General features: G+C 38.4%; 1 protein-coding gene across 2 annotated transcripts in view; it reads right to left on the reverse strand.

Annotated features, from left to right (window-relative positions):
- Positions 1-3,342: 3,342 nt before the first annotated feature.
- zcchc2 (zinc finger, CCHC domain containing 2) overlaps positions 3,343-14,506 on the reverse strand; it is a 43,403-nt gene continuing 32,239 nt past the window's right edge. For both annotated transcript variants that reach the window (XM_061922173.1, XM_061922172.1), the window contains exons 13-14: positions 11,010-12,377; positions 3,343-6,290 (exon numbers count right to left, since the gene is read on the reverse strand). In XM_061922173.1, the coding sequence (XP_061778157.1) occupies positions 6,229-6,290; positions 11,010-12,377 (1,430 nt within the window). In that variant the 3' untranslated portion in view covers positions 3,343-6,228. The remainder of the gene's footprint in view (positions 6,291-11,009; positions 12,378-14,506) is intronic.

The following is a 14,506-nucleotide window of genomic DNA, read 5'->3' on the forward strand; positions in this document are numbered from 1 at the left end:
CTGAAGGAACTCTCCTGACGGAATAAATAAAGTACTATCTAATCTATCTAATCCAGTGTTGCCGTAAGGCTGTGACGTAAGAGGTCTATATAAAGGTGGGTTGTGGAAGGTGAGATATGGGTATGGAGATAGGTGTAAAGAAGGGAACAATAAAGTGGTGGAGACCGGACCTGCTCTCATGACTCCCTTTTATTATTTTATTTTATCAGTACCCAAATTATGCGAACCCAGGACACTCGGCTACATTGGTGGCAACGGTGGGATTATTTTAACTGCTGTGTTGAAAAAAAAGAAGAAGAAAGTTTTATACGGGACACGTAAGTTTCGAGTTAGCTGCTAAGCTTCCCGGCCATTTTGCGGACACGTGGTGTGGTGACCACGACTCTTTTTAAGCCCGGAGGCGCTGTTTGACGGACACTCACACGGCATGAATGTCGAAAGTGGACTTTTTGTTTAACCGCTCCTTTCACCGACGGAGGGAGCCGACAGCGACTGCAACCAGGAGCTGGTGAGGATTTCCGGATCCTCCCGACTCGTCCCGTGGGAGACTGGGGGCAGCTTTTAAACAAAGACAATTAATGGACCGGTTCGGGGCCAACCTGTCGGCGAGTGTGCGTGCTCCGGGGGAGAGCGTGGAGGTGTTTGCTGCGGGCGTGGCAACCAGCCGGGTTGCGGAGGCGTTCCCGCGGTCTTGCTGCTGGCCCTTCGCGCTGAGAGACAGCCGACGGTGGCGTGAGAAGTACAGAGCGTGTCGGACCCGTCGGTGCCCTTAACGTCCCCGTGGGCGGGTCCCAGGTTTGTCGGCCCACCCGGAGGGTGGTCATGGACGTTCTGGATGTGGCCCGGAGGTTCCCATGGGGGCCCAAGGGTGTTTCCCCTTCAATTAGACTCTGTATGTTGCTTGAAAAAAAAAGGACGCGCACCACTGCCTATAACCCCAAGTCTGATAGCATGATGGAGCGTCATAAACGGACTATCTTGCAGGGGGTCACTGGGGCAACCTCCTGCGCACCATCGGACAATCTCGCTGGGGGCGACCTCCTCCACATAATTGAACTATCTTACAAATGGGGCGATTGGAGTGACATCCTTCGCATCTGGGAGTTTTTGCATGTTTTGAGGGGCCAGTGTGTTAGCCTATGCAATACGGTGTAAAAAAATATATTGTTGATTTATTTTGATTTTTTTTTCTTTTCTCTGTTCTATTTCCCCTTGTTTGTTACCTATTTTGTTTGTGATGAAACGGGGACGTTTCTAATTGAGGGGGGGGGACTTATGTAGCAAACAGTTCAGGGTGTCCCTCCAGTGTTGCCGTAAGGCTGTGACGTAAGAGGTCTATATAAAGGTGGGTTGTGGAAGAAGGTGAGATATGTGTATGGAGATAGGTGTAAAAAAGGGAACAATAAAGTGGTGGAGACCGGACCTGCTCTCATGACTCCCTTTTATTATTTTATTATTTTATTTTATCATTACCCAAATTATGCGAACCCAGGACACTCGGCTACACTTCTTTTTTGTTTGCTGTACCAAGGCCATACTTTATTCTGGAACAAAAAAATAAAACCATGTAAAATACAGCATTTTATCGCATTTCATAAATAGGGTAGCCCTAAATCACTAGTGTCTCAAAGGGCTGCACAAACCACTACGACATCCTCGGTAGGCCCACATAAGGGCAAGGAAAACTCACACCCAGTGGGACATCGGTGACAATGATGACTATGAGAACCTTGGAGAGGAGGAAAGCAATGGATGTCGAGCGGGTCTAACATGATACTGTGAAAGTTCAATCCATAATGGATCCAACACAGTCATACCTTCAATGACAACATTGAAGGTATGGAAAGCAATTTACCCTCTCACGTATTCATTTTCTTCCATTTACTCACAGAAAATGGTGGCGGACGTGATCTAAGGCACGCCACCCTCGCCACACACACACACACACACACACACACACACACACAGGTACAAAGTCATATACATTCGTAACAATATATATCAGTGAACGCACCACCCTAACCAGCTTAACACAACACAACACGGCGCGTTCTGGCGAGTCCCCAATTTTCATGTTGACTTGAACTCAAGATGATGTTGACCGCCAGAATGCGGTTTTTATTATAAGATAAAATTCTGAACATTACAAGCTTGAAATTACAAACCTGAGCTTTTGCTTTTGTAGTGTATGCTGTCGGATCTGACTGGGCCACAGCGGCGTGTGGTAACCGGACCCTGATGCGTCGTCCACGGACTCGTCCTGCTGCACGTGTTGTGTACAAATCGTCAAACAAACGTTCGAACTTCTGACTTCGACTTCGGACTGCCGCCCCCCTACCGCCCCCTTCTTCCTCACCGCCCCCACTAACACTAATAATTACAGTGTTGTCCGGCTGAATTTGAGTGTTCGAAGGTTTATTCTTCGGTACGGCTTGAGTTTGAAAATACCGGCACTTTACTTCCTGGTATGGCTGATGGGATTTGTAGTCCTTTAATGTAGTTCTGCTTATATGTGTAATGTGTGACTCAAACAGAGCGCCTGTGTTCTCTGTTTCTTTTAGTATGTTGTCCATGAATCACGGCGACATTATAAATAATTCTGATCACATTCAAAACATTATATGACATTAATTAATGGTGATAATAAAATGCTAAAATTATTAAGTTAGGATAAAATCACAGTGATTGATAATATTGTATCATTGATATCATTGTTGACAACAATATGGTTCAGTTGATTAATTCATGTCTATTATTTACATAATGATGATACAAGTCATTGTTTTGTTGTGTTCATGTTTACTTTTAGGCTATTACCTGCTGCTGCTACTGTTGCTGTGATAGTACCAAATAAAAAGAGCAAAAAGTGCACAGCGAGTAATTCCTTTCATGCTGAGGGACGACCTTATTCAGAGAGTCAATATGGAAAAAATTGAACAATATATATATATATACACACATATGTACATTTATATATATATATACAGTAAATATATATACATGTATATATTTATGTATACACATGCATATATACATATGTATATATATGCATGTATATGTATAAATGTATGTGTTTATATATGTATATATTATATATACATATGAGTATATATGTATATATATATGTATAAATATGTTTATATACATGTATACATACACACATATGTAAATATATGTGTTTATATACATGTATATATACCCACACATTTATATATATATATGTAAGTTTATATACATGTGTATATATACACACACATATATTATATATATATATATATATATATATATATATATATGTGTGTGTTGGTGCATGGGACCCAATAAGTGACCCTTAACAAAATATTTCTTATTCCATGTATTGCTTTTAATTTAAATGAAAAGTTTGCATAAAATCCAAATCCTGCTAAAAAAAAACATGTCAGACCTTCCAGTATCAAAGTACAGTAAACATTTCAACTGAGCAGGAAATAAGAGTACATACAGTATATGTACACGTCATAATAACCCATGAGTGTGATTATATGATTGACAGGACATCACAGGGGGTTAACATGGCTGGGATGAAGTCCTGCTCAGTGACAGTTGGTGTGAATGTTGCGTCTTGTGACTAACTGGAGGCAGCTGGGATAGGCTCCAGCTTCCACACCATCCAAAACAGGCTGTGTTAGAAAACATAAGATTTAACGTGTGGCATAAACCCACTTAAGTTTAAAAAAAAAAACCTTTTCAATGACATGGCTGCTGTGATTTTAATCAAGTGTTTGATCCATAAAAAAGATTCACTGATCTATTTGCAGCATGCTATAGATTTAGAGACTTACCAATAATACAAAAATGATGTTGCTGTCTCAATTGGCACACTTCTGGATTCTGAGTGCACAAGTGCAGCACACTTTTAGTAGCAGGATGATACAACTGCTATCAGTTGCATATATTTATTTCATGTCTGTTCAGTCAGTTCTTGCACTGGAAGACTTTAGGCGTCAAAATGACTAGAATTGTATGCAACAAGAGTCTGAAAAATTAAATAATTCCAATATTTAACACAGTGGTTCCTAACCTTGTTGGAGGTACCGAACCCCACCAGGTTCTGATGCGCATTCACCGAACCCTTCTTTAGTTAAAAATAAAATGTTTTTTTTTTTTTTTCAAATTCAAGACAAAGTTCTAGGTTTTTGGTAACACTTTAGTATAGGGAACATATTCTAAGCGACAAAGTCTTAATCTTGTCATGATCTGTGGTCTGGATCATGTTTTTGTTAGTTTTTGGACTCTTTTAGTTCCTGTTTGCGCTCCCTTGTTTTGTTTGGTTACCATGCCGACTTATGATTTTCACCTGCCTCTGGTGTTCCGACCGTGCACCTGTTTCTAATTAAGACCCTTATTTAAGCCTGTCTTTGCCAGTCAGTCGGCCTGGCGTCATTGCTTGTTTTCATGCGATAACGACATTTCGTGTTGCTCGATTCATTCCGTGTTTATTTCTTGCCACAGTTTTGTGTTCGTTCGAAGCCATAGTTTATTTGTTTCATGCCACAGTTTTGTGTTTGTTCCCCGCCATAGTTTGTTCGTGTACCTCATGCCCTGCCAAGATTTATAGAGTTAATAAATATGTTCCTACCTGCAAGCCTTGTCCGGAATAGTCCGTTTGCATCCCAGGAGAACAAACAAAACCCCCCCATGAAAGAAAAATCATAAGTCGGCATGGTAACCAAACAAAACAAGGTATCGCAAACAGGAACTAAAAAATAACAAAACCATAATCCAGACCATAGATCATGTCAAATTTAGAATTATTTGAACACTAGGGAAACATATTCTAAGTAATAAAGACTTAATTTTGAGTTATTTGGTTAGGGTTAGGGTTACGTACTTACTTAATAATGACTAGTTAAGAGCCAATATGTTACTAATTTGCATTTTAATAAGCAACTAATTAATGGTGATTATGTTCCCCATACTAAAGTGTTACCATGTTTTTTTTACTGGTGCACAAAATGAACCGTGCATGAACATCACCTTCTTCAAACAACAAGACCAACACAGTGCATAAACTCACAACAAATTACACACCTGCCAATCAGTCAGCTGTTGCCGTATCCGTAATACGCCGATAGGGAGATGTTTGTATTTACAGGATGAGTCGGGTGTGTTTTGACCTCCGCCGAACCCCAGAGGCCGACTCACCGAACCCCTAGGGTTCGATCGAACCCAGGTTAAGAACCACTGTATACCAAGGAAGTACACTCAGTAAAGTGCACGGACAGAAGTATTGCCATTTGAGACGCTTTAATCTTTCAAGTTCAAGATATTTTAGTGAAAAGTTTGTCATTCACAGCAAATATTAATAATAAAACAATATTAAATTATAGCTGGCTGATTTTAATTCATCTGAACTGGACTAAGAAATGCTTTTTTTTTTTTTTTTTTTACAGTATATGAAAGTGTACTAAGCAGAGTAAAGCCTTGCTTGAAATGTTCAAACGTTTTAGTGCACTCAAAATATTTAAAACAAAACCAAAAAGTTCCAAACAGTAACTGCCTTTGAAGGCAATTATGTCGCAGTTCATGCACTTATTACACCTCATCTTTGAAGTGTGCTTGCTCTTGGGACGCTGGAGCACTAAGAACAGTAAAATGCAGTGCACTGAAGAATACCAGGATGTTGCACTTAAAAAATGGTGAGTGCATTCTGATGGCCACTTAGCACCCTAGTAGTGGAAGGGGAGGGGCTTACTTGACACAATGGCGGCCGAGGAGCAACTAGCGGAAGTACAGTAAATACTTCCAATGGCCGAGTGTGCAATAACAGTAATAGACTTGGAACCGCAATCAACTGTCAACATTTGCACACTCGGCAACGTTAGTACGCGATAAACCTAGTTATTTAAGTGTACTTCAAGACAATGACAGTCATCTGTCAAAATGTGCACACTCGTTAGTACACAGTGTACTGACTTAAGTGTTCTTAATGAGCGTTGATTAGTTTCCTTCATCTTCACATGATGCCTTCAGGTACCATCAAACAAACAAGGAGAGAGCAGTATTAATGCCGACACAGCATAAACATGGCCTTTAAAAATGGCGTCCCCGACAATAAGTTAAATGTTTCCCGGCCTCAGTGCAAAAAGAGGATTAAGTTGAAGCTCATCAACAAGATTCAGGCACAAAAACCTCAGCTTTGTCCGCTCAGCCCGCTGTTGTCGTCATGGCGACAACATCTTCATGTCATCAGTAGGCGTTGTCGAGTGTCTCTGACAGCTGTGCTGATGCGTACTTTAACCGGAACCTTCCTGCAGGGAAAACAAAATCAAACACTTTCATCTGCAGCTCGACGCGCTTGTGTCGACGCGCTGCCGACCACGTCAACATAAGTGGTTGTCGACATGACCACAACTTGCTGTTGTTGATACAGATGTATCAATTATAGATGTACAGTATGCATGTACATGGGAGTACAGAGTACTCACAACTCTACAGACGTTATCAAAGTATAAATGTATACAAGTATAGACGTATCAAAGTATAGAGGTCTACAAGTATAAATGTAAGTATAGATGTATTATATAAGCATACATGTATACAAGAATAAACGTATCAAAGTGTAAACGTATCAAAGTGTAGATGTATATAAGTATAAATTTATATAAGACATATCAAAGTATGGATGTATATAAGTATAAATGTATACACGTATAAGTGTATATAGGTAGAGATGTACCAAAGTATAGATGTATATAAGTATACATATATACAAGTATAGACGTATCAAAGTATAGAGGTATACAAGTATAATTGTATGTAAGTATAGATGTATATAAGTATAAATGTATACACATATAAGTGTATATAGGTATAGATGAATATAAGTATAAATGTATACAAGTATAGATGTATCAAAGTATAGAGGTATACAGGTATAAATGTATGTAAGTATTGATGTATATAAGTGTAAAGGTATACAAGTATACCTTTACAGGTATAAATGTACCAAAGTATAGATGTATACATGTATACAAGTATGGACGTATCAAAGTATAGAGGTATACAAGTGTAAATGTATGTAAGTATAGATGTATATAAGTATAAATGTATACAAGTATAGACATATAGAGGTATACAGGTATAAATGTATGTAAGTATAGATGTACATAAGTGTAAAGGTATACAAGTATAAGTGTATATATGTATAAACGTACCAAAGTATAGTTGTATATAAGTATAAATGTATAAAAGTATAGACGTATCAAAGTATAGAGGTATACAGGTATACATGTATGTAAGTATAGATGTATATAAGTATAAATGTATACAAGTATAAGTGTATATAGGTATAAACATACAAAAGTATAGATGTATATAAGTATAAATGTATTAAAGTATAGACGTTTCAAAGTATAGAGGTATACAGGTATAAATGTATTTAAGTATAGATGTATATAAGTGTAAAAGTATAAGTGTATTTAGGTATAAACGTACCAAAGTATAAATGTATACAAGTATTAGTGTATATGGGTATAAACATACTAAAGTATAGATGTATATAAGTATAAATGTATAGACGTATCATAGTATAGAGGTATACAGGTATAAATGTAAGTATAGATGTATACAAGTGTAAATGTATAAAAGTATAAGTGTATATAGGAATAAACGTAACAAAGTATAGATGTATATAAGTATAAATGTATATAAGTATAGAGGTATACAGGTATAAATGTATGTAAGTATAGATGTATATAAGTGTAAAGGTATACAAGTATAAGTGTATATAGGTATAAACGTACCAAAGTATAGATGTATATAAGTATAAATGTATAAAAGTATAGACGTATCAAAGTATAGAGGTATACAGGTATAAATGTATGTAAGTATAGATGTATATAAGTATACATGTATACAAGTATAAGTGTATATAGGTATAAACGTACCAAAGTATAGATGTATAAGTATAAATGTATAAAAGTATAGACGTTTCAAAGTAGAGAGGTATACTGGTATAAATGTATGTAAGTATAGATGTATATAAGTATAAGTGTATATAGGTATAAACGTACCAAAGTATAGATATATATAAGTATAAATGTATACAAGTATAGACGTATCAAAGTATAGAGGTATACAGGTATAAATGTATTTAAGTATAGATGTATATAAGTGTAAAAGTATAAGAGTATATAGGTATAAACGTACCAAAGTATAAATGTATACAAGTATAAGTGTATATGGGTATACAATGAATTGATTAACGTGGACCCCGACTTAAACAAGTTGAAAAACTTATTCGGGTGTTACCATTTAGTGGTCAATTGTACGGAATATGTACTGTACTGTGCAATCTACTAATAAAAGTATCAATCAATCAATCAATAAACATACTAAAGTATAGATGTATATAAGTATAAATGTATAGACGTATCATAGTATAGAGGTATACAGGTATAAATGTAAGTATAGATGTATACAAGTGTAAATGTATAAAAGTATAAGTGTATTTATACCTCTATAAATTTATACTTATGTACATCTATACTTACATACATTTATACCTGTATACCTCTATACTTGTATACATTTATACTTATATACATCTATACTTTGGTACGTTTATACCTATATATAAACGTACCAAAGTATAGATGTATATAAGTATAAATGTATACAAGTATAGAGGTATACAGGTATAAATGTATGTAAGTATAGATGTATATAAGTGTGAAAGTATAAAAGTGTAAGTGTATATAGGTATAAACGTACCAAAGTATAGATGTATAGACATATCAAAGTATAGAGGTATACAGGTATAAATGTATGTAAGTATAGATGTACATAAGTATACATTTATAGAGGTATAAACGTACCAAAGTATAGAGGTATACAAGTATAAATGTATGTAAGTATAGACATATCAAAGAAAAGATGTAGTATATAATAAGCATACATGTATACAAGAATAAATGTATAAGTGTAGACGTATCAAAGTATATATTTATATAATTTTAGATTTTTGTATGTATACATTTCTATAAGACGTATCAAAGTATAGATGTATATAAGTATAAATGTATACAAGTATAAGTGTTTATAGGTAGAGATGTACCAAAGTATAGATGTATACAAGTATAGACGTATCAAAGTATAGAGGTATACAAGTATTAATATATGTAAGTATAAACGTATCAAAGTATAGATGTATATAAGCGGAGATGTATATACCTATTAATTAATTAAGCATATCACAGTATAGACGTATACAAGTACACGTGTATATACAGTAGGTATAGATGTATCAAAGTATAGATGTATATAAGTATAAATGTATACAAGTCTAGACATATCAAAGTATGGATGTATATAATAGATAAATATAGACGTATCAAAGTATAGATGTATATAAGTGTAGATGTATATAAGTATACATTTCTATAAGACATATCAAAGTATAGATGTATATAAGTATAAATGTATACAAGTATAAGTGTATATAGGTAGAATTGTACCAAATTATAGATTTATATAAGTATAAATGTATACAAGTATAAGTGTATATAGGTATGGACGTATCAAAGTATAGATGTATACAAGTATTAATGTATGTAGGTATAAACGTATCAAGATGTAGATGTATATACATATTAATGTATATAAGCATATCAAAGTATAGACGTATACAGGTACAAGTGTATATAGGTATAGATGTATCAAAGTATAGATGTATATAAGTATAGATAAATATAGACGTATCAAAGTATAGATGTATCAAAGTATAGATGTATATAAGTATGGATAAATATAGATGTATTAATGTATAGAGGTATACAAGTATAAATGTATGTAAGTATAAATGTATCAAAGTATAGATGTATATAAGTGAAAATGTATATACATTAGGGGTGTAACGGTACATGAAAATTTCGGTTCGGCACGTACCTCGGTTTAGAGGTCACGGTTCGGTTCATTTTCGGTACAGTAAGAAATCAACAAAATATACATTTTTTGGTTATTTACCAAATTTGCAAACAACTTGTTGCTCTGATTAAATAAAATGAAAAAACATTTCTTCTACATATAAAAAGTTTAACATTAAACAGTTTCCATTGAAACTGTTTAATGTCAACTCATCATGATTGTATCAACTTATTACAGCATTTGGGAAGCCTGTAGTATACTTTTATTATGTAAAAGGCTGCTACATTACTAATGATTCATGTAACTATAGCTGAAAAAATAGTACAATTGCAATAGGAGAGACTATTCATCCCTAAACACAATGGAGTTCAATGAAATAACAGGCTTTGCTGTCCCTAACACACGCACACGCACGCGCACACACACACACACACACACACACACACACACACACACACAGAGAAATGAGCTAACGTTACGCTAAAAGCTAATTAGCCTTCATCTCAAGCCTATACTGTGAGCGAGCTGAGCTGCAGTTTAAGTTTCTAGAAGGTCAACGGGCTCATAGTGATGTTTGTAATAGTTGTGACGAGGAAGTGTTTAGTATAATTTGGGTAGAGTGCGCTGCACCCCTGCTAAACGAATATCTCTGCTCGACGCTAAAGCATTGACTACATCGTTCTGAAGTCTGAATACGCACTGCTGATTGGCTGTTACATCGCTCTGAATACGCACTGCTGACTGGCTTTGTATGTAACCAATCAGATGGTTGTGTGGGCGGGACAATGAGGCAGAGGCAGAGGCAGAAAGCAGAGCAGCTTGTGAAGACTTCTGCTTCCGAACTTGTTCGGTACGCCCGCGTGCCGAACCAAAACCCCCGTACCGAAACGGTTCGATACAAATACACGTACCGTTACACCCCTAATATACATATTAATGTATATAAGCATATCAAAGTATAGACGTTTACAAGTACAAGTGTATATAGGTATAGATGTATTAAAGTATAGATGTATATAAGTATAGATAACTATAGACGTATCAAAGTATAGTTGTATATAAGTATAAATGTATACAAGTAAGGATGTGTGACGGTTGCCTACCTTGCTGTGTAGATTCGATGGAGGGCTGCTTACAGTCCTGAGCATAATGTCCGCTCACACCACAGTTGCAACAAGACGTGCTGCCAGTCTTCTTGTTCACTCCTACGCCCCCCAGAGCAGCAGGGGGCAGCATCCCCACAGGACCGGGGTAGACCTGCTGGTAAACACGCTGGAAAAAGGCAGCTGCCGGCGTGATCTGATGCTGCAGGTTGTAGCTGGCGGCCGCCACCACCTGAGTGCTCAGCATGTGTGCCGGCACGTCGGCATGGCTGTGAGAATGCGAGTGGAGGGGGCTGTAGGGGTGGCTGGGGGGAGGGGCTGCGGCGTAGAAGGCGCCCCCGTTGGCCTGGTGGGGCGGCTGCTGGCCCTGGGTGAGGTAGCTGTTGATGCACAGGCTTGTGAGTTGGAAGAGAGGAGGCGGGACACTGAAGACCTGCCGTGCTGCTGCCGCCATTTGATGATTGGGAAAGAAGAACGGCGCTTGGCAGCCGCTCACGCCACCCCGACCGCCGCAGTTGTTGTGGCAGCCGCACGTGCCGCAGCCAATCAGCTGCTGCTGCTGCTGTTGGTGAGTTTGTTGGAACGCCAGAGGATTGCCACAGGAAGCGCTGGTGTTGCCGAATGACAGACACTCGCTGTGTGGCGCGCTGTGCGTAAGTGCTGGGCTGTGGCTGGGGGCGGGGCCCGGGGCGTGTGTGGGCACAGCCGGAGGAACAGCAGCTTGCACAAGTCCAGGAGAGGACACAGGTCCAGCGGCTGCTGGCGCACCTGCAGGGGGGTAAGCAGGAGGCAGACCCGATGGAAGAGTTAAGCCAGCGTGTTTGTTGTGAGAAGTCTCCCCCACAGGAAGTGCGGCCGTCAGGTTTGGATTGACGGCCGCCGCATCCTGAGGCAGCTGGGAAGACGGGAGGCTGATAGCTGCAGTCGTGCAAGTGCTCGGTGCCACTCCATCAGGACCACCTCGAGGTTGGGAAGAAGACATTTTGAACCTTTGGACCAAAGGCTGGAAACCAAAAGTCGGGATGATGTCCCTTTTCTCCGTTTCCACGTGGCCCGACATCACCGGAACCATGGGAGGCATCTGCACAGCCGCTGGACCGGAAGGTAGCTTTGCGTCCGGGAGAAGGCTTTTGCCGGGAGGCGGAGGAGGCACTACAAGTGAGTCACAGGCGCCGTTGGGGAGCACATACGGCAGAGGATGCATTAAGGAAAGACGGGAAAACTGAGTGTTCTCCATCATCATCTGGTTGCGAGGCGCTAGAGGAGGGTCGGACATCATGTCCCCCACTGCGCTTGGATCGGTCTGCTGGCCGAAGAACACGTCAGGACCGGGTAGTTTGCAGGAGTCATCAGAGTGGCAATCAGTTTCTATGGGAAGAGGATTTAAGAATAACAAAAACAATTAGCAGGCTGATAGTAGGAATTATGACAAAACTAATACTTTCCTAAGGCAGTGGTTGTCAAACCTTTTTCACTAATTACCACCTCTCCAAGTAGCACTGTCATCTTTAAGATACAGTAGCATAGTAGGCCTAGGAACTTATTTAAACAAGGCAAAAGTTGTATTTAACAGGAATATTTAATAACCGTAACACTGTAGCATTACACACAGTTTAAACAGCAACACTGTTTGAAAATAGCAAAATAAAACAGTGTACTTAAAGGCCTACTGAAACCCACTACCAACCACGCAATCTGATAGTTTATATATCAATGATGAAGTATTAACATTGCAGCACATGCCAATACGGCCGGTTTAGTTTACTAAATTACAATTTTAAATTTCCCGCTGAGTTTCTTGTTGAAAACATCGCGGGATGATGACGCGTACGCGTGACGTCACGGACTGTCAGGAAATATTAGCTCAGCACCAGTTACGGCTAACAGTCGTCTCTTTTCATCGCATAATTACACAGTGATTTGGACATCAGTGTTGCTGAATCTTTTGCAATTTATTCAATTAATAATGGAGACTATAAAGAACAATGCTGTTGGTGGAAAGCGGTGTATTGCAGCTGTCTTTAGCACCTAGACACAGCCGGTGTTTCTTTGTTTTTAACACAGAGCGGTCAAGCGAACATGTTTCTCTACGTCAACCAGCATGTTTTGGATGGGAAAATTGTGATATATATCTTACCGGAGACATCATTGGATTATTCGTCCTCCTGCAGTAGCTGTTTAAAAGGCAGCTGTGAGCTTGGCTCATCGGCTTCTCTCTGAGACTGCGTGTTTACTGCAGCCATCCAACCTCGAGATATGTCTTTACAATCTGACTAAAACACTATTAAAACAATAAACAGATAAGGGATCTTCCAGAATTATCCTAGTAAATGTGTCTAATTACATCTGAAACGCTCACACTGCTGCTGCCCGGAGCTGTCGCTTTTTATTTTATTTTATTTTTTTCTTCTAGTCCTTCGCTATCAATATCATCATCCACAAATCTTTCATCCTCGCTCAAATTAATGAGGAAATTGTCGTTTTCTCGGTTCGAAAATAGCTCTTGCTGATGGAGGCTCCCATTAAAAACAATGTGAGGACGTGAGGAGCCCTCACCCTTGTGACGTCATCGTCTGCGACTTCCGGCATGAAAACACATCATACGAAATTCGGGTTGGAATTATCCTAACTTCGCATGTCTTTGATGTCAGCTATACTTTGATTGGTGGATGGGGACGAAATTGAATAGTCTCGGAATGAAGCGATTGTCTTGCTGTTGAAGTAGAAGTAGAGTTATATACTGTTGAGTTTGTTGCTTTAAAACGAGACTGTCAAAAAAATAGGTACGGTCCGTAGTGTCACGTGTCGATGTAACAATAAAAAGAAGGGATCCATTTTAGAGAATATCAATACACCACCTCAAGTTTTTTTGTCCATCTCTAATTCAAAGTACCGTTTATATATTTGGAAAACTAAATTGCATAAGCATCCCTTGATTGAACAATATTACAGCACGTGTGTCAATATAAACAAGTATAAAATCATTCTTAACATCTTAACGAGCAGTTTCTTTCACAACATTACAGCTACTCAAAGTGTCAACTGCTAGCCTCAGACATCAAAAAAGAGAGGTAAAACAAAAGTCGTGAATATAGGGGGAAAAATGATAAATAAATACAGTGATAATGTTGAACAAGCAGAAATGCACAAAGCAATGTTTGTTTACAGTGGAAGTCTACTGCTTTGTCAGCACCTGCAGTGAGCAAACTCGTCCAAAAGATGGCGCCATAGCACAGATAACACACCCTTTCGTTTACGTTAGGTTCTGCATGTCAAAGTATTCCGATTTAAGGTGTGATGCATGAAAATGCACATCATAATCAAATCATTTTTTTCAGGGTCTGTGTTCACAGGAATGTACATGGATTTGTGGCTAATGTTGATGTTATATTTATTTTCAGGACACTGAAAATAAATATATTTTTTGTCAGTGTCTGCTAAGAAATATTCTGTTCCATGGACAAATTAAATACTTATGTATTTGAGGACGCGTCTTA

This window comes from Nerophis ophidion, linkage group LG15, assembly GCF_033978795.1.
Source record: "Nerophis ophidion isolate RoL-2023_Sa linkage group LG15, RoL_Noph_v1.0, whole genome shotgun sequence".
NCBI classification, from domain to species: Eukaryota; Metazoa; Chordata; class Actinopteri; order Syngnathiformes; family Syngnathidae; genus Nerophis; species Nerophis ophidion.